Source organism: Talpa occidentalis, unplaced genomic scaffold (assembly GCF_014898055.3).
Source record: "Talpa occidentalis isolate TD23 unplaced genomic scaffold, MPIMG_talOcc4v2.1, whole genome shotgun sequence".
In the NCBI taxonomy this organism is placed as follows: domain Eukaryota; kingdom Metazoa; phylum Chordata; class Mammalia; order Eulipotyphla; family Talpidae; genus Talpa; species Talpa occidentalis.
In genome coordinates this window covers 41008713-41029029 of record NW_026555331.1, presented here as the reverse complement: position 1 = coordinate 41029029, position 20317 = coordinate 41008713, and the positions used below count along the sequence as shown (strand labels likewise).

Below are 20317 nucleotides of genomic sequence, written 5' to 3'. Positions count from 1 at the left end.
AGAAATTATCTGTAGTTCTACTATACAAGGATAACCAATCCTAATAATTTGGGGTTTGTCTTTTTCTTGTTGATAGACACAAACACATTTTTCTTTTTTGCATCTAATGGTTTATCCCTAGTTTTTTGTTTTGTTTTTAACAATACAGTAACCATTTTCCCATGATACTTAATTTCCCTAGCCTGGGAGTTTTATGGTAGACTAATCTTTTTCAATTTTGTGAATCTATCAGAAAAAATTCTGGGATTTATTGATATGTTTCTGAATTGGGGAAGTTTATTGCTTTTATCAAATTGTCAAAATCTATGTAATCTAAAGAAAATTTAAAAACTAAATTTCTGGTGTATGAATTTTAAGGACCACATGCCATCTCACGCCATACTTTATTTAATTAATCTATTGTTTGACATTTAGGCAGTTTCTGATAGTCACTCAAACAAATGTGTTGTTCAGATATGTAAATTATTGTATTCATCTTATTTCCTAAAAGGTTTTCTCATTCCTAAAAGTAGACTTGCTGGGTTAGGGGTTAAAATGCTAATATTTAAGATAATGGGTTGATTATTTTAAGAGGTTTTTTTTTTCCTGTTTTTAACAAAAAAGAAAATCTACATATAATTTTAAAATCTGATTTTGATGTAATTTTTGGACATAGGACTTATGGATCAAGAAAATATAAATGTTATGCTAATTTTTATGTGTTCTAACTTAAAAACAAAATTCTCTTGAGGCTTTGAAAGTTGGATTCTCTGCTATGACTTGGTGATTTTTTTGTAGGAGCTGAAATTCATGAATTTCATATTGATAACAGAAATAAGTAGTTGTTCTTGTAAGCATATGATATCTTGTGTGGTCTGATCATAGCTGGCTTTGAATTCTTTTTCTGGTTATATGGCATTATTGATGTAAATATGTAATACCTCAGTTAACCTAAAAATTTCAGAATTTCAGAAGTGAACATTTTGTTTCATCTGTTTGTATGCTATCTCTGCATTAGATTGAGCATTTACACAAAATCTTTTTAATACACATAATTTTTTCCTCATACTCTCATAACCTAGATGTTATTACTGTTAACTTAGTGAATTTCCTCTGTGTGTAATATAATAATTGGGAGCATATTTAGATTCATATTCTTATTCTCTTAATGTTAAATCGTTGCATTCCCCTGTAAAATTCAGTGTTATTCTTTGAAATCTGATTCTAGTACTTTTTAGACTATTTTATCACATACTGTAATTTTTCAAACCATACTCAATTGTTGCCATTTAGGTTGTTCCTAATTTCTGTTATTAGACTATATTGAACCTCTTTATGAAGATTATAATTATCTACCACACAAAGATTGTAATGCATATCCATCAAAATGATTCTGTAGGAGGATTATAATGTCAATATATTTTGAAATGAATCTCTTATATATTGTACAACCGTAGTTACCTCTTATGATTTAATTGGGCAGAATATGCTCTGAGAAAAAAAGAAATTTTATAAACTTTCATACATTTGTAAATGTGATGGCTTCAGAAATTATAGTAGTAGTAGTTTCCTAAATATCCTTAGTAAGTAAATTTTTGTGGGGGTAATTAAAAGTTGTATTAGCTTGCCAAGACTGTCATTCTAAAATTACCACACTCTGGGTGACTCAAACAGCAGGAATGTTTTTTCTCACAGTTCTAGGAGCCTGAAGTCCAAGATCAAGGTGTTGGAAGGGTTGATGTCTTCTGAGGCCTTTGTATACAATCTCTTTGTATCCATCTTCTCTTTGTATCTTTGCATGGTCTTACCTCTGTATGTGTCTATATCCAGATTTCTTTTTATAAAAACACCAGTCATGTTGGATTAGGACCACCTTAATTAAGTCATTTTAATTTAATTACCTCTTTAAAGATCCTGTTCCCACCTACAGTCACCTTCTGAGTGATAAGACTGCAATAAATGAATTTGGGGTGGTTGGGTAAGGGTCCATAACAAAAGGAAAGTAATTAATTTCAAAAATTAAATCTTGTGATAATCATAGTACTACCAAAAAAGAAGAAATCTGCTGGCATGTATCCCAGTCACTCATTTTATTAATAAAATAACTTAATAAGCGACTTGCTCGGCAGCTCTCCCACCCGCCTGTAACTATGCAGGTGTTTTCTTCTCACAAACCTTTTTCCTTTTACAAAGTGACAGTGGAAGCTCTCTGTCTGCCAGTGTCTATGCAGGTGTCTCTGTTCTCCTTTCTCCTTTTCCGAATTAACCTGTCCTTTTAAAATGTAAATAAAAAACAAACAAAAAAATTACTTGCTCAAGAGCATAAGTACTTGCAGAGTTATGGCTTGAACACAGATTTTCTGATTCCTAATTGCTTAATTTAATTAAAAGTAATAGAAAATTAATGTGACTTTAGACAGCTTTGTAGGATTTAGACATACGGTTATAACTGATAAAATTCTGGTTGCTTTTCATTCACCCTCTTGGCTTAGCATTTGGACTCTTTAAGTTGATTGAAGGAGGTCTAGTTCAATTTGGGAGGTGTTGAGGTATTTGTTATCAGAGTATATTAAAGGAAATATGCAACTTAGGGGAAAACAGGAAGTTGCTGTATTCATCCACAGATTTAAATAAAATCCATAATTAACCCAACATAAATCATCTGTGTTTTCCCAGTAAAAATTTCAACTGTAACTTACAGGGGAATTCTTTACTTACATTTTAATCCTAGTGGGCCTGTAGTTCTTAGGCTTGACTTATTTTATGTAATAAGCCTAGTAGGATGGTGTCCAGGATTCTGATACATTTTCTGGAACTTCTGTGGGCTTAAACCCTCATTTGCACCTTAATTTATCTAATGTATGTGTTCAGATCACTTTAGAACTCCATTCTAAATTATGGATGTTATTTACTGTGTCTGCTGAGGTGTGGTATTTTTAACTTTCTTACCTTAATGTCACCAGCATTAGCTACTGATATGTAAGAGATACTGTCCCTCCCAATTCTACTATTTCTTAAATTGCCAGGGAAAAATATCTCATTGTCAGGAATAAAGTTATTAACTAGTTAAGGTGGTACAGGCAGATTTGAATTGGCAATGCAAATAATTCCCTCCACATATAGCCATCAAGTACTAAATTAGAATAATTCTTAATACATAGTTTTGACTACTAAAACATTTTTATATGTGACAAAACTTTTTTTTTGACAAAACTTTTAAATTAGGTTTGTTTCGTTGTTTTTTTTTCCTAGTGGAAAGAGTGAAAGAGCAATTAAAGCTCTCCATGGAAAATAAGAATGGCATAGTGCAAACGGGTGAATTGACAGTTGTGCTTGATGGATTGGTGATTGAGCAAGAAAATCTAACAAACTGCAGCTCATCTCCAGCTAGTAAGCTAACTTTATATGTTTTTAAAATTTGAAGGAAAAAAAGTAACAAAGTATTATAAAAACCTAGTTTCTTTCTTTTTTGTTGTTCAGTAGAAATACAGCAAAATGGTGATGCCTTACATGAAAATGGAGAGCCTTCAGCAAGGACAACTACCAGGTAGAATATTTTATTTTAGTATTTGTGGCAAAGTAATGGAATATTTCCCCAAGTTTTTAATTTTCAACCATAATTTAAATTTTGCCATAGAACTTAAAAGCATATTTCTAGATATATCATTTGGTTGGATTCTTGTCAAAGTAGCTTTAAAAAATTACAGCTTTATTAAGTTTACTGCACATATCATAAAATTCACCCTTTTAAAATACTCATTTCAGTGTAATCACATAGTTGTATAACCATTACCACAATTTAATTTCAGAACATTCTCATCACCCTCAAAAAGAAACTATACCTATGAGTAGTCTTTCCTCCATTCTAATACCTTACCATTGGCAACCACTGATCTGCTTTCTTTATCAATAGATTTGCCTACACTGAACATATCATTTAAATATTATCATACACTATGTGACCTTTTGTTACTGATCTCTTTTACTTAGCATAAAGTTCATCCATGTTGTAACATATATCAGTGCTTCATTCATTTTTATGGAACTAGCTGTTCAAAATCTGTATTTAAGCATTTTTCATGAATAGAGTTGGATTGTTTGGTAAAATGGGTATCTTACTGCTCTCTGAATTGGCAGCTTCCTATAGGTCACTAGAAGATTAAGGCTTCATAGATGTGACTTTTCCTCAGAAATCATCCTGGCAGGGCCTCCCCAGTGGTGCAGCGGGTTGAGTGCAGCGCTGTGAAGCTGCCCGCAGCCTCTGCAATGCCGGTTCAATTCCTGGCCAGCCAGGGAGAATCCCACATGGCGAGGCAGACCTCTCCTGCCTTGCCGGCTGCTCCCCTCAGCAGTGCTTTCTGACCGTCTTCCTGTTCTGCTCCCCGTTCTGTCTCTGGTGAATCCTCTTACCCTCCCATGACTCTGGCCTGTATCCCAGCTCTTGTATAAATAAAAATAAACATTTAAAAAAAAAAAAAGGGAAAGAAATCATCCTGGCAATTCAGAAAACATCTTTGCATTCATGTTTGATGACAATTAATAGAGGTTTTCTGTTTGAAGTAAAATAACTTAAAATAAAAGAATTTAATAGATCAAATATAATAGGATCAATATCTGAAAATAAAAAAATATATATTGCTATAAAATTGTCTTTGTTGCATTTAAGAAAGCATGCTTGTATATGAAATTGATCTTTATTAACTACAGAGTAACTAATATCAAAACTCCTAAGTGACTATTAAATGATCCACATTTGAGCAGGTTGAACAAATAAGTATATATTTTGATTATATTTGATTTAAATATATTTAGTGTCCATATTATAGTTTACATTGGGAAGATGGGACTGAAAGGGTGTTACAGGTTTATTAAAATGTGAGAGAATCTGTTATGTTTGAAATACAATTTTATTTATTTATTTTTAAAGATTATTTATACAAGCACTGGGTACAGTCAGAAGCGTGGGAGGGTGAGAGAATTCACCAGAGTGTGGAGCAGAACAGGCAGACTGACGAAGTACACTGCTAAGGAGAGCAGTGGGCGGCAGGAGAGGTCTGCGCGCCATGTGGCACCCTCACCCTGCGGCCAGGGATCGAACCAGCGCTGCAGAGGCTGTGAGCAGCTTCGCAAGCCAGCGCTCAACCGCTGCGCCACCAGGGAGGCCCTGAAATACAATTTTAGATGGTTAAAACAGCTTGAAGCACCACCAGTCTGAAACCTATTATTTATTACATAGTAACACAGTTGAATCAAAAATTAGTTGGAAATCACCAGGAGAACTTCAGATGGGTTCTTTTACTTGAACTCCTGGATCACTGATTCTTGCTGGCTCACTGGGGTGGGGTATACAGATCAGAAATATTTAGGAGCTTTTTTCAAACTTTACCTGTTCTAACTTCCTAATCATAGTTCCTTCCAAGTACCTACATAATAAGGGAAAGGCACGTGGCATTCAATCATTCACTCATTTATTCATCAGATATTATTGAGTGACTGGAGCCAGATATTAGTTCAAGCACTTAATAATACCAGCTACGTTCCCATGAAATTTTTGTTCTGATTGGGATAAAGGTAGATAGTAATCAAGAAATGAATTTGCTTGTCAGAGATAACACTCTTAACAACTATATGAAATCAGTCAAACAGGATAAGATCACAGGAATGAAAAGAAGCACATTTTAAAGAGAGATGTCAGGAAATCATCTCTGAGGAAATGCCATTTGAGCTAAAATTAAAATATCAAGTCAACAATGCATGAAGAATTCTGAGGGAAGAGCTTTCTAGGTAGAGAAAATAGCAAATGCAAAGAACCTGAGTTTATTTCCAGTTAATTTTTGCTTCTCAAATTCTTCTAAGTCTAGAATGTACTATTTAACTTTTTTGATAATTTTTTAGTCATTAAAATTTTAGTGCCTCATGTATAATAATTTATAATAAACAGTTGAAGACTAAGCATGTTTTTCATATTCAGTACAATTGATAAATTTTATCTACTTCAAGCTGAACAAGGTGGATGTTGGAGAAAAATAGATCAGAAATAGGGCGGGAAGACTGATTTTTAAAAGCTTTGTTGATGATGATAAGAAAACTGCCAAGTGTAGTAGATCTTAAGCAGAGAAGGGACATAGATTGATTTATAGTTTTAAAAAATCATTACTGCTCTCTGGAGAACAAATAGAGGGTGGCAGATTTGGATAAGTTTTTCCTAGTCACTTAACTATCATCCAACTCCCTAGCCACTGCCAATAAGAGTTAAATTGTTTGATAACATAGCTGTATCATTGTGAACTTACAATTTTAATGCTTTCAAGTAATATTTTATAATCAATAATTAGGACTTTCTGCTTGTTTTCTAGTACTCAATACAATTACAGTAGTTAGGAATTGATTTCTGTAAGTTTCCTGAGGTTTTTTTTTAACAATTTCAGAGCATTTTAAAATGACTAAAATTCTTACACTTAAAATATACATTTTGCTTGTTATTTTGAGGAATTGAATTTGATTTTGATTTGGTATATTTGTATGTCTTAGTACACATCTACCAGCCGGTATGGATACTCTTAGAACTGAGAGTATTTTTAACTTTAATGTAATAAATACCATATTCTTGTTCATTACTTTCTGTAACTGTCACTTTGCTTTGATGTTAAGAACTTGGTAAACCTTTCTTAACTTTCTGATAAAAAGCTGTTTAATTGTATTTAGCTCATTGAAGTAAGGCATCTTTTTTTAAAAGGTTGACTGTTGAAGGCACTAATGGAATAGATAATCATGTACCTCCAAGCTCTTTAATCCAAAACTCAAGCTGTTCATATGTTGTTAATGGAGACAACATACCGTCACCTCCGCCTCAGGTTTCTACCAGACCCAAAAATACACCAGCTCCAAAACCACTCACATCTGAGCCTACCAATGACACCGGTAAGCATGAGTATTTGTGACATATTATTTAAATGAAAAATAAGTTAAGTTTTGTGTAACAGTCCTATACTTAGTATACCCTCTCTTTAATCTTTACTTCTATGATAAGAAATTTAAAAATTATAATGCCTGAAATTTTTCTTAATTTGAATTTTTCTAGATTATTTAGGCACATCTAAAAATATATTAGAGATCACAATACATTTCACTAACTAGATTCTTAGACTTTATGCCATAAATAATACTATTCAGTTAATAATATAGAATTATTTCTGAAAGAATTTCAATGAGTTTATTGATTTATCAGTAATGAAGTTTTTTCTTTTTTTTTTTTTTTTTTAAGATTTATTTATGCATACAAGAACCAGGGGTACAGGCGAGAGGTGGGGGTGGTGAGTGGATTCACCAAAGACAGAGCAGGGAGCAGAACAGGCAGAGTGATTGAAATACACTGCAGAGGGGAGCAGGGGGCGAGTCAGGAGAGGTCTGCTGCGCCATGTGGGTTTCTCCCTGGCCGGCCGGGGGATCAAACTCATGCTGCAGTGGCTGCGGATTGCTTCATAGGTTGTGTCTTAATCCCCTGCGCCACCAGGGAGGCCCAGTAATGAGGTTTTTCTAACCTGTCACTGTACAAATTTTTTTTTCTTGGTGTGTAAGTTAGGAGAACCATGTACTTTGAGGTGATGCAGCTCTCAGAAAGCTTTATATTTTCCAAGAATAAGCATTATTCTAGTATAGAATGCCTATAGAAGATTTCCTTTATAGTCCTGATTTTTAATGGACTTAGCTATCAATTTCATTAACTGCTTTTTGGTGAAAGAGCTCTTTCAGATGAATCTATTGAAATTCAGACATCTTAGGACTTAAGATTACTAATGTGTGTTGGGGGTCAGAGTTAGAATCCTGATATTTTGATTCCAAAAACTGTGTTGTCTTCTATGTTTTTCTGTTTATGGGAAAGTATTATAAAATGGAAATATGGAAAGAAGTAACTGATGTAATTAGGTGAAAATACTAATATAATTGTGTATTTATTACCCACGATTGGGGTAATATTTCCATGCTGTACCCCTGAGAGTTGTTGTGAACTTGGGAATTACATATAAATTTTTAAAAATTTATTAATGCTGCCCTTTAATTAAAAAAAAAAGGAAGGAGGGGCCTCCCTAGTCGTGCAGGGGGTTAAGTTTCAGCACTATCAAGCTATCAGGAGCCATTGCAGTATGAATTCAATTCCCAGCCAGGGAGGTAACCCACATGGCACAGCAGACCTCTCCTGTCTCGCCTGCTGCTCCCCTCAGCAGTGTATGTCAATGGATCTGCCTGTTCTGCTCCCCACTCTCTCTGGTGAATTCTTTCACACACACCCCACCGCTCCCTTCCCCTGGCTTACACCTAAACTCTTGTATGCATAAATAAATAAAACTTTAAAAAAAAAAAAAGGGAAGGACTTAAAAATCCTAAGTGCCCATAATAAGTAAAACTTTGTCATTTAAGCTGAATGGAAATGAAAAGAAGATAAAGACATATATCCAGGGTGTAATTAGTGAGCAAAACTGCATTAATTTTGATTCCACCATAGTTTACTTTTTTTTTTCCTTAAAGATTTAATTTATACAAGAACTGGGGTACAGGCCAGAGGCATGGGAGGGTGAGAGAATTCACCAGAGACAGAGCAGGGAGCAGAACAGGCAGACTGATGGAAAACACTGCTGAGGGGAGCAGCGGGCAAGACAGGAGAGGTCTGCCATGCCATGTGGGTATCTCCCTGGCCAGCCAGGACTCAAACCCGCGCTGCAGAAGCTGCAGGCAGCTTCACAGTGCTGCGCTCAACCCACTGCACCACCGGGGAGGCCCTATAGTTTACTTTTTTATAAGAATATTCATCTCTGGTATCTGTTATCAAAACAGAAAAGGAAACATCTTAGATTATTCAGAATTATCTCTAAGAATAGACCAGTTAAAATAGCTACTATTATTGATACCCCATCTTTGATGGCTCAGTAACAGAAGACGCCATAATATTCAAAAACATCCTCAAAAATTCCAAGGGTAAATTCAGGAGTGAGTTTCATGGAACTCTGCCTTGTATTATCTGTTCTAAATTAACTTAAAATTCCTTTTTAAGAAATAGTCTGAGGGTTACCAATATTTATTTTCAAAAAATATCAAAACAGAAAAATGGCTTATCTGAGTATCAAAGTTGTTCACAATAAAGCATGAATCTAGTGCTTTTTGGCCAGAAGAGTTTTTAAATTATCAAATACTTGCCCCTGCCAAAAAATGTGAAGGAAAAAAAAAACCCTAGTTATATACTCATTAAAAAAATTACATTTTTTACAGAACTTCCTGATGTGCCGAAATGAATGAGTTTATTTGCTAAATGCAATTATCAGTAGATGAAGAATGGTAGATCTAATTTTATTCTTTCTGAAAGTTGTTTGATAGCAGGACAGTTATTAAGTCTACTTTTGATTCATGAAAAGTGTATGTTGAATGCTCTTCATCTAAAGTATATGGAATTTTTAAAAAATATTTCTTTTTTATTAATATATTTTATATAATTCTTACATCATTTTTCATTTTTGCACAATGTATGCATTTTCATTTTGGTTATATTCCCCACATGGTTCCGCCCCCCCCTTATTTTGACCCTCATCCCTCCTCTCCTCCCCGCCTCCTCCTGCAATGTGTCTCTGGTTTATAGTTGCTTGTTGATTTGTTGAATTCTCTCACCCTCCCATGCCTCTAACCTGTACCCCAGTTCTTGTATAAATAAATAAATCTTAAAAAAAAATTTAAAAAAAGGATATGGAATTTAAAAATTTAGCTCTTCTTCCTAAAGTATTTACTTGTTTGAATAAATTGGTGAAAGTGTCCATTGACTATCAGCTCTTTGCATGTTTTAGCATTTGGGCATATTCAGGTGTTGATAAAGAGGTGAGATGGATTTGCTGAGCCTTTCCTCACTGTAGAATCTCTTAGTTACGCGCTACAGCTTGTCAAATGCTTCATAGGTTCTTTCCATTGTGGATAATATCAATTCCCACATTCTTCTACTTATCCCATGTCTGAAATTTTAAGTTGAAAATAAAAAAAACCGTGAATAACTGAAATGTAGGTGCTATTATAAATAATTTCCTTGACATTCACAGTAAGTGCAAGGTAGCCAAAGACAGTCATAATAATAACTGTTAACATTTGTGTTGTTGTGTTGTAAACACTATATATCCAATTTACTGATTTCACTTCATAATATCTTTTCTAAACAGATACTATCATTCTTTCCTTTTCTCATGAAGGAGCAGAGGCAGAGAGCAGGGACAGCTAGAAAGAAGAGCTGTCACAGCTCATTGACTGTCAACTCTTTGCACTCTGCTTTGCTCTGTGTGATTTTTATAGTATCTCAGAATTGGGCTGTTCATCTTTCATACTGTGATAGACTTCATTATTCCCCCAGCTAGCTAAGTGTTTTCGCCTCCTCTGATTATTGTTTGTGACATCTAATAAAACATCCAACTGTCAACATTCCATTGGTCAGCTTACAAAGACTTCTGGAACCTGCTCTGTTGATAGCAACCACTTAACCAATGTCTTTTGTGTGATCTAACATCCCTTAGGAGGATGAATTCAGGTATCTTTTCAAGGGATAGAATAATTTCCTTTAAGGTGTCAGTGTGAAAATGGTATTACTTTTTCTAAATAATTTTAAAAATCAGTTTTCATTGTAATGGGAGGTGGGATTGTGCATATTCTGTGTGTAATATGTCACATGTGTTTAATTCCTTACCTGCAATTTCAAAATCCTGAAATTTATAAAACCAAGATTTTTGTTTGGTAAATGCATTTGATGGGAAAATTACTTGAAGGTAATTATTGGTTAACAGACTTACTATGCCTATATTTTGCTGCAGAAATACTTTTATGTTTAATTACAATAAGTAGCCTCCAGAACATGCTGTAGGGTATTAGTGTGATATAGAATATATGTTCCATATTACTTTACTAACTTGAAAGTTAAGAATTCTGGAACACACTTTTCCTCAAGATTTTCAGATAAGGAATTGCTAAGGATTTTAACACAAATGATTTCTTTTCCCCAGAGACAGTATTGTACAGTATTTATTCCCCAGCTTCCTGTACTTTTGAGTCTTGATCCATTTGATAAATTTAGTTGCTGTGGTAGTTATGGGTAGTTATTTTAAGCTAAAATGGGAGAAAGTCATGATATAATGAGAAGTTAGATTTGACTTTTAATAAAGCTAGATTCAAACTTCAGCTCTCCCTCTCAATGTATTAACTGCTAAGTGAATCATGGACAAATTTAATATCAAAATTTAGCTCATTTGTTTATAAAAAGAACAATGCTTAATACTTATAATTGACTACCTTACAGGACTATTTCACAAGTTAAATGGAAAAATAAATCTATGATATCTACTGTAGTCCTTGGACAGTGGTGAACACATTTTTAAAAAAAAAAAAAAAAAAAAGGGCCTCCCCGGTGGCGCAGCGGTTGAGCGCTGGGTTGTGAAGCTGCCCGCAGCCTCTGCAGCACCGGTTCAATCCCAGCCACCGGAGGAGGGTCCCACATGGCGCGCAGACCTCTCCTGCCGCCCACTGCTCCCCTCAGCAGTGTACTTAGGTCCTTCTGCCTGCTGTGCTTCCCGCTCTGGCTCTGGTGAATTCTCTCACCCTCCCACGCTTCTGCCTGTACCCAGTGCATATATAAACAAACAAACAAATAAATGAATGAATGAAAATACATGCCTCTTAAAAAAAAAAAAAAAGCATTTTCTTTCCTTTCCCCCTAACTTCTAGTATGAGATGACTTTTTAAAATATATGATTACTGCTATATTAAAAAAATAGGTCTGAGTTCAATATAGTAAACATCAGACAGAACTGATTTCACAAGTTTAATAGAATTGTTTTTTAGCTTATTTTGAAATAAGATTTGGGCCTACCTGGTGGTGTAGGGTTTAAAGTCTCAGTGCTGTCAAGCTGTTGGCAGCCACTGTGGTATGAATTGGATCCTCAGCCAGGGAACAAACCCACGTGGTGCAGCAGACCTCTCTTGTCTCGCCCACTGCTCTCCTCAGCAGTGTATTTCAGTGGCTCCACCTGTTCGGCTCCCCACTCTGTCTCTGGTGAATTCTCTCACCTCCTGTACCTCTGGCCTATACCAGTTATTGTATGCATAAATAAATAAAAATAAATCTTTAATAATAAAAAAAGAACTATAGATTCATGGAAAGTTGCAAAGAAATGTACAGTCATCCCATATACTCTTTACCAGCCCTTCTCCCCACACACACTTTATCATCTGGTATAGCTATAGTACAATATGAAAAGCAGAAAACTGGCATAGACACAGTCCATATTTCACACACAGAACTTGCTCACATTTCACCACTTACACATGCTGTATGTGGATGAATGTGCTTCTGTGTAGTCTTCTAACAGGTTTGTTCAATAATCTATTTCCAGTTTTAATTTGAATTTTATAGTGATAGAGTTGAAATGAATCCGTCATATAAAATGAAAATTAAGATAAGTATCGTTCTATTCCAGTATTATTTCTACAGAAAATGTAAAATGAATTCCTGGACTTTATTGCAGCCCCCTGTAATACTATCTTATGAGTTAATGCCACTGTGTATTTCCTACTGTTGAAAAATTGTGCTTATATTAGTTATCATTTGCATATGAAAAGGGTGATTGAAAGAGATCATTAAAAAGTTTTTATGTGATCCATACGTACTTTCACTCAATTGATTATTTGGAGGAAAAACATTTATTGTTCTAATGATTTCTGCTAAGGTTATTTGTATGCCTGTGTGTGTGTATACATAGTTATATGTTAAATTTTTATTCACGTATTTATCTTTAAAATGTGAGCAACAAAAACTATAAACTTACATCAGCAACTGGTACATTTTAGTGTGAACTGGTCTCTGAATAAGTATAATTGGTGAGTTTATTGGTTTCTTATTCCTTGATTGTCTTACTAATTTTCTCTTTTCAGTTAATGGAGAATCATCCTCATCTGTACCAATTGATAATACTTCTGCCACAGGTACTGCAGTAGTATCTGAAGAAATCACTTTGTCATCAAATTGCACTAGCACTACTGTTGGAGATCCTCCAGTTCAAGAAATACCAACTTCCTCAGAAAACAATGAATGTATTCTTTCTAACAGAGCAGCATTTGGTTCTGAAACTAGAAGTATATTAGACTCTGCCACCTCTAGTTATGGAAATAGTTCTGCTTTTGAAGCGGCCAAATTAAGACAGCCAGATGGGTGTGTGGAACCTGTGCGACAGCAGTCTGGAAATACCAACATGGAAACTTTGCCGTCAGGGTATGTGAGATTTTATTTTTTAAGATAGTAGACTTAGCATTTTAGTAGCAACTATTGAATATTTGTGTAAGAATTTTTCCATTGGTCAGTAATTTGATATCAAAATTAGAATCTAACCTGCACTATTTTTGTAAATTTAGGTAGCATTGCATTGTACAATTTACAAATTTCAGGTGTGCATCGCTGAGAGTCATCCTGTGTATATACTACATTAAGGTCACCACTAAACATGATCTGTATCACTAAGCATGATCTGGGTTTTTCAATTTGCTTATATATAATTGTCCCTAATACTGTCTTACGATCTTTTTTTTCCTGTGGTATTGGTTACAACTTTTCTTTCATTTCTGATTTTATTTATTTGTGTTTCCTTTCACTTATTTTGTGAGTATGGCTAAAGATAACTCCATTTCGTTAATCTCTTCAAAGGTTTCACCAATCTTATGGACTGTTTTTCAATCTCTGCTTTATTATTGATGAAGTATTTATTATTTTCTTCCTGGTACTAATTTTTCACCTTTTTTTTTTTCCTAGTTCCCGTAGGTATAAGCTAAGACTTCCGATGTGTGATTATTCTCTTTTTCTGAGGAAGGCTGTACTGGTATAACCTTCCATCTTAGTTTTACTTTCACTATACCCCATAGGTTCTGATAAGTCATCTTCATTTTCATTCATCTTTATATATATTTTAAAAATTTCATTTTTTATTTCCTCATTGACTCAACTGTTGTTCATTATCATATTGCTTATTCTTAACAAATTTGTAGTTTCCCCCTCTTTCTTCTTTTGGTTGATTTCTAGTTTCATACATACCATTACAATCCCCCAACAATGCTGATCTGATTTCAGTGTTCGTAAGATTATTGAGACTCATTTTATGTCCCAACACATGGTCTGTCCTTGAGAATGTTTGGTGAGCACTGGAGCAGAATGTATATTCGGGTGTTTTGTGGTGGATGTTGTTTTTTTTCTAAATTATTTTTTACATCATTGCTCATTTTTAAACAAGATTTGTTCCCCTGCCCCCGTGTAGTCCCCATAGAACTGGGGTACAGGCCAGAGGTGTGGAGAGTGAGAGGATTCACCAGAGACAGAGGGGGAACTAGAACAGGCAGATTGACTGAAATACACTGCCGAGGGGAGCAGCGGGCGAGTCAGGAGAGGTCTGTCCTGCTCCCCACTCTGTTTCTGGTGAATCCTCTTACTTCCCACACCTCTGGTCTACACCCCAGCTCTTACATGCATAAATAAATAAATCTTTTTTTAAAAAGGCAAAAAGCAGATTTCATACTAATTACAATGACAATCAGAATCTTAAGAATCAACATGAGCTAGAATACAATGAGCCAGTAGTGCCTTAATATTGAGGGAAATTGTATCCGACCTAGTATTCTGTATCCAAGAACTGGGAGTCTGGTGGAAAAGGAGTAAAAGCAACTTAAGTACAATGATGAAAGGAAAATCCATGATGGCACGTTAGTCAGCCAGTCTAGAGATTGGTGACTGCACTTGTACTCAAAAGTCTAGTGTGATAGTTAAATACCTAATGAGCCTGAATATTTTGAGGAGATTTTATGCAACTAGAAAAGTATTTGGAGTTAACCAAATAATAAGTTCAAGGATATCAGGAAGTGAGAAAAAGAGACAATTTTCAAAGAAATTTTATGTACCATGGTTCAACTGTCCAGAGGGTTTACATAGTCAGGATAATAACTATACGGGAAAGACACAGCATGTGTATATATTTGGAAGGAAGTAAGTGTAACAGTATATATATGTATGCCGAAAAGAGACAGCTTCATCTTCTCATACTGAGAAATCAGTACATTATGTTTGAAATAAGTAGTAAATAAATTAAGCTTTTTTAAAAAAGGTAAATATTAAAAGAATCGGCTAAAACAGTTTAAATTAATTGCCCTTGGGGAATGGAAAACGAAATTAAAGGACAATAGGCACTTTTTTAATAATGAGCTGTGTAGACAATGACTTTAAACATTTGTGAAGCTGCATTATAATTGTATAACTGTGAAGATATGTATTAGCTATATGAAATATATGTAATTTTGAAAAAGATGCAAGGTGAATTAAAAGTAATAAAGAACAATTGTGAAGAAAGGTTGAAAACCAGGAAACTTTGCTAGAAAATAGCAATAAAAATTCAAATATGGATTATAGGAATTAGTGCCCCAAAATAACAAAAGTCCCATTATTAGGAAGCTTTTAACCAATAAATTTTTAGCTTTTTGCTTATTTTTGGCAGTTAAGCTTTCCTATAGCTCAGTAACCTCTTTGTATGTATTACAAGTATTGCTGAAATGTCTTTAAAGTGAAATTCCATTTTTAAATTCTGCTCTTTGAACTTATAATATTATCTAGAAACAAGTGATATAAATCTGAAATTTCTAGTTATTTTTCTTAGTGAAATGCCTTAGTGAAATTAAGGAATGTCTAAATTTTTGTAGAACAGGATAGCTTGTGTGTTCTGGTATAGAATTTATACCGCAGTGATTTTAATAAGTAATAATTAGCAATCTTTATGTTCCTGAGTCAATTGGGCATCTTTATTGATCATGGTTACTACTTAAGCATTTTATGACTTAAGTTTGTTAGATGTAGAAAACTGTTATGTTTTGGGGCCTCCCCGGTGGCACAGCGGTTGAGCGCTGGGTTGCGAAGCTGCCCGCAGCCTCTGCAGCGCCTGTTCGATCCCCGGCTGCTCCCCAGCCACCAGAGGAGGGTCCCACATGGCGCGCAGACCTCCCCTGCCTCCCGCTGCTCCCCTCAGCAGTGTACTTCGGTCCTTCTGCCTGCTCTGCTCCCCGCTCTGGCTCTGGTGAATTCTCTCACCCTCCTGCGCTTCTGACTGTACCCAGTGCTTGTATAAATAAATAAATTAATTAAAAAAAAAAGAAAACTATTAATTTTTTTTTTTGTAGGCCATGTTAAATATGCATGCATGTGTGCATCTTGTTTGGGGAATAGCTTTGATATATATGGTCATTCTATAGGGAAATCATTTAAGGAAAAACATTTAAAGATTAAAGAACTCTAATAAAAACTTAAATTTAATTGGATTCCAGTGTTTAAATTGAAGGGAAAATATTTTACATTTAGTCTACTTTGAAAGTGAAAAAAATATATATATATGAGTTAAACTCATATATATGAAGATTTTAATTTTCAATGTATAAAATTTTCTTTCAACACTATATTGAATAAAGACCGGAGAAAATGAAATAGGGGTCACAGAGGAGAAACCAAGAGTGGGGAGGATAAGGATAAAGAGTCTTAAAGATAGAACAGAAAAAAATAAAATTGAGATGTCCATAAACTTGGGGGCTTACCAAAATCAAAGATAAATAGATGTGCACAAAAATAAAGTATTACCCACATATGGAAGAATATTTGTAGAGCAGTATTAGCACATACTTAAGGTGATTTCTACTAAAATCTCTAAGGTATTAATTTTGAAATTGCAGTAAAAAATGAATATTACTGACAATTGTGCTTTGAACTTTAATGTTAGGCTGAAAATTCCTCTGTCCTTGACTAAATTTCTGTTTCCTGGTTTGGAATTCTGAAAATTTGTAACTTTTAAGAAATTAAGATACTAGTCTATCTTATAATAACTATAGTTACTAAGTTAATGAAAAAGGAATAATTAATGAAAAAGAAGAACTTGAAAAGCACAATTGAGAAAAGAAACAGTACACGCAGAAATCCTTTTAAAGTAAAATTTACCTTTAATTTTCATGACTATAAGGCGTCATTTTTCACATTGTCTTGGTTCTTTTATTTCTGCATTTTTATTGAAGGTGGGAACAGAGAAAAGATCCTCATGGTAGAACCTATTATGTCGATCATAACACTCGAACAACCACGTGGGAGAGACCACAACCTTTACCTCCAGGGTAATGTAGCATCTTTATTTGTCTTCAGTTGTATTTCATCATATACATGATTTTAAAGTTTACTTATTAATATAATGTAAAATGATTCATTCTGCATATTGTTTTCTTATATTTGATTTGCTTTTGTGAATAACGAATGTTCAATGAACAGTATTTGTTAGATTATATCTCTTTTAGTCTGAAGGACTTCCTCAAAAAATGGGTCTCCCCATCACACTCCCAGACTTCAAACTATACTACAAAGCCATAATCATCAAAACTGCATGGTATTGGAACAAGAACAGACATACAGACCAATGGAATCGAATAGAAAATCCAGAAATAAACCCACAGATTTATGGTCAACTAATCTTTGACAAAGGAGCAAAGACTATGCATTGGAGCAAAGAAAGTTTGTTCAATAAATGGTGCTGGGAAAACTGGGTTGCTACATGCAAAAGAAGGAAGCTTGACCACTACCTCACACCATACACAAAAATCAACTCAAAATGGATTAAAGAACTAGACATAAGACCTGAAACCATAAAATATATAGAGGAAATATAGGCGAAACACTACGGGATTTGCACATCAAAGACATCTTTACAGACACATCACCCAAAGCAGTGATAGTGAAGGCAAAGATAAACAGCTGGGACTACATCAAATTAAAGAGCTTCTGCACAGCAAAAGAGACAATAACAAAAACAAAGAGAAACCCCACTGACTGGGAGAACATTTTTGCACCCAACACTAATGATAAAGGACTGATCACAAAAATCTGCAAAGAGCTGATGATACTCAACAACAACAAAGAAAATAACCCAGTCAAAAAATGGGCAGAAGAGCTAAAAAGAAACTTCACTGAAGAGGAAATGCAAATGGCCAACAGGCATATGAAAAAATGTTCATCACCACTTGTAATCAGGGAAATGCAAATCAAAACTACCATGAGATACCATCTTACACCAGTGAGAATGGCACATATTAAAAAAACTAACAACAACAAATGTTGGCGAGGGTGTGGAGAAAAAGGAACTCTCCTGCACTGTTGGTGGGAGTGCAAACTGGTCCAACCACTATGGAGAGCTGTGTGGAGATTTCTTGATCTACTAAACATAGAGCTTCCATATGATCCAGCAATTCCACTCCTAGGTATTTACCCAAAGGACACAGAAACATCAATTCCAAAGAGCACCTGCACACCTATGTTTATAGCAGCACTGTTTATAATAGCTAAGCTTTGGAAACAGCCCAAATGCCCAAAAATAGATGACTGGATCAAGAAGATGTGGTACATATATACCATGGAATATTACTCAGCATTCAAAAAAGATAAACACATGCAATTTGCAGCAACATGGATGGCACTGGAAGGGATCATGCTCAGTGAAATAAGCCAAAAAGAAAAAGAAAAATACCGGATGGTCTCACTCGTAGCAGGAATCTAGAAAACTTAAATAAGGGACCAGGAAAATGAATAACTATAAGAAAGTGAAAATCAAAATCAACAAAAAACTATGAACCAGAGACACTCTTTGGGGGTGGGGGCGGGAGGGGAGGGATTGGGGTCAGAATGGGGGGGTTGCAATTGTATGGGGAATATAAAAATAAAATTTATTATAAAAAAAAAAAATGGGCCTCTCCTGGTGGTGCAGTGGTTGAGCGCTGGGCTGCGAAGCTGCCCGCAGCCTCTGCAGCGCCAGTTCGATCCCCAGCCACTGGCGAGCGTCCCACAGGGTGCTCAGACCTCTCCTGCTGCGCCTGCTGCTCCCCTCAGCAGTGTATTTCATCAGTCTGCCTGTTCTGTTCCCCGCTCTGGCTCTGGTGAATTCTCTCACCCTCCCGCACTTCTGACTGTACCCAGTGCTTCTATAAATAAATAAATAAATCTTAAAAAAAAAAATTGTCAAATGTTGGCATGAATTACTGAGAGTAGTTGCAGACTTTTGATAGTTTCAGTCCTTGTTATTTTTTAAGAAGTGAAAGGTATACTTAGATAAAGATAGAGATCCTAAGCTGTGTAACTTATTGAGATATAATAAGATAAGATATATTAGAGTGGTTCAAATATATGACTTATAAATTTCGCTACAAATAAAACTGTGTTACACAATGATTAAAATTATATAGAGCGTTTTAAATAAATAAAAATATTTCTGTTGCTAAATAAATTTCATGCTATTAGGCCTTCATTTAAGGCCATTTACAAACTGATCTTCCTTTTCCTTTTCATTCTTATTTTTCCTAACTCTCTATTCATAGTGCACTGACATCTAATTGAATGACACTATTTATGTTCTCCCAGGTACAGTACACTCTGCCTGTACCTGGAATATTCTCTTTATTGTCTTTGTCACTCAGAATATCTAAACTTTTAGGTGAAACTTAAGATCTACCATTATAAAACACATTCAGAGAACAGAAAATATAAGGCAAGAAATATGTTATTTTTGTGAAATTGGTTCCTAAAAGGATTCTTAAACTAATGTGTAACTTAATGACAAAAATTGGCTGCAAGTTACCTGAACCATGGAAGATGGGGAGAATTTTGGACAATGGAGAAATAGGGAAATACATTCTGTTCTCAAGGAATATTAAACATAAAGTTATGACAGAATAAAATACAGGAGATGTTTGGGGCCAGCAAGTAGTTGATTTGACTCTCATATGCATCCCTTGAGGATCTTTGGGGGAGATGAAGGAAAAGTGGTAGATAGGTTCAGTTCTATGCCAGGCCAGAAAGCTGTCATAGGTGGAATGACAAGATATGATCTTTATTTCAAGTTGGCAGTAGTGTAACAGCAGGAAGGTATATTAAAATTTTGTAAAAATTTGTATATTAAATTTGTAAAATCCTGAACATGGGCAGTGGCCATAGGGACAGATTGCTAGATATACTGTAAATGCTTATCAAAAGGGCAGTGCGCTAAGTACTGAAACTGTTCAATCTGTGGCCTCTTCTTTAGACAATCTTTAATGGGTAAATGGGAAGGTAGTTGAGCTAAAAAAAAAATTACATGTTCATAGTTATCCTGAAGAATATTTACATTTTTTTAGATTTATTTATACAAGAACCAGGGTACAGGCCAGATGTGGGGGAGGGTGAGAGGATTCACCAGAGACAGAGTGGGGAACAGAACAGGCAGACTGACTGAAATAC

At 34.9% G+C, this 20317-nt stretch overlaps 1 protein-coding gene across 3 annotated transcripts in view; it reads left to right on the top strand.

The window, feature by feature from the left end:
• Nucleotides 1–20317, top strand: part of WWP1 (WW domain containing E3 ubiquitin protein ligase 1) — an 85845-nt gene that overhangs the window by 33482 nt on the left and 32046 nt on the right. Inside the window, exons 6-10 of one of the 3 annotated variants that reach the window (XM_037504428.2) lie at nucleotides 3232–3369; nucleotides 3463–3526; nucleotides 6716–6900; nucleotides 12928–13264; nucleotides 17080–17175. In XM_037504428.2, coding sequence (XP_037360325.1) covers nucleotides 3232–3369; nucleotides 3463–3526; nucleotides 6716–6900; nucleotides 12928–13264; nucleotides 17080–17175 — 820 coding nt within the window. Of the gene's footprint in view, nucleotides 1–3231; nucleotides 3370–3459; nucleotides 3527–6715; nucleotides 6901–10428; nucleotides 10535–12927; nucleotides 13265–17079; nucleotides 17176–20317 lie in introns of those variants that run through there. The other 2 variants (XM_037504423.2, XM_037504435.2) reach the window with 2 other exon arrangements.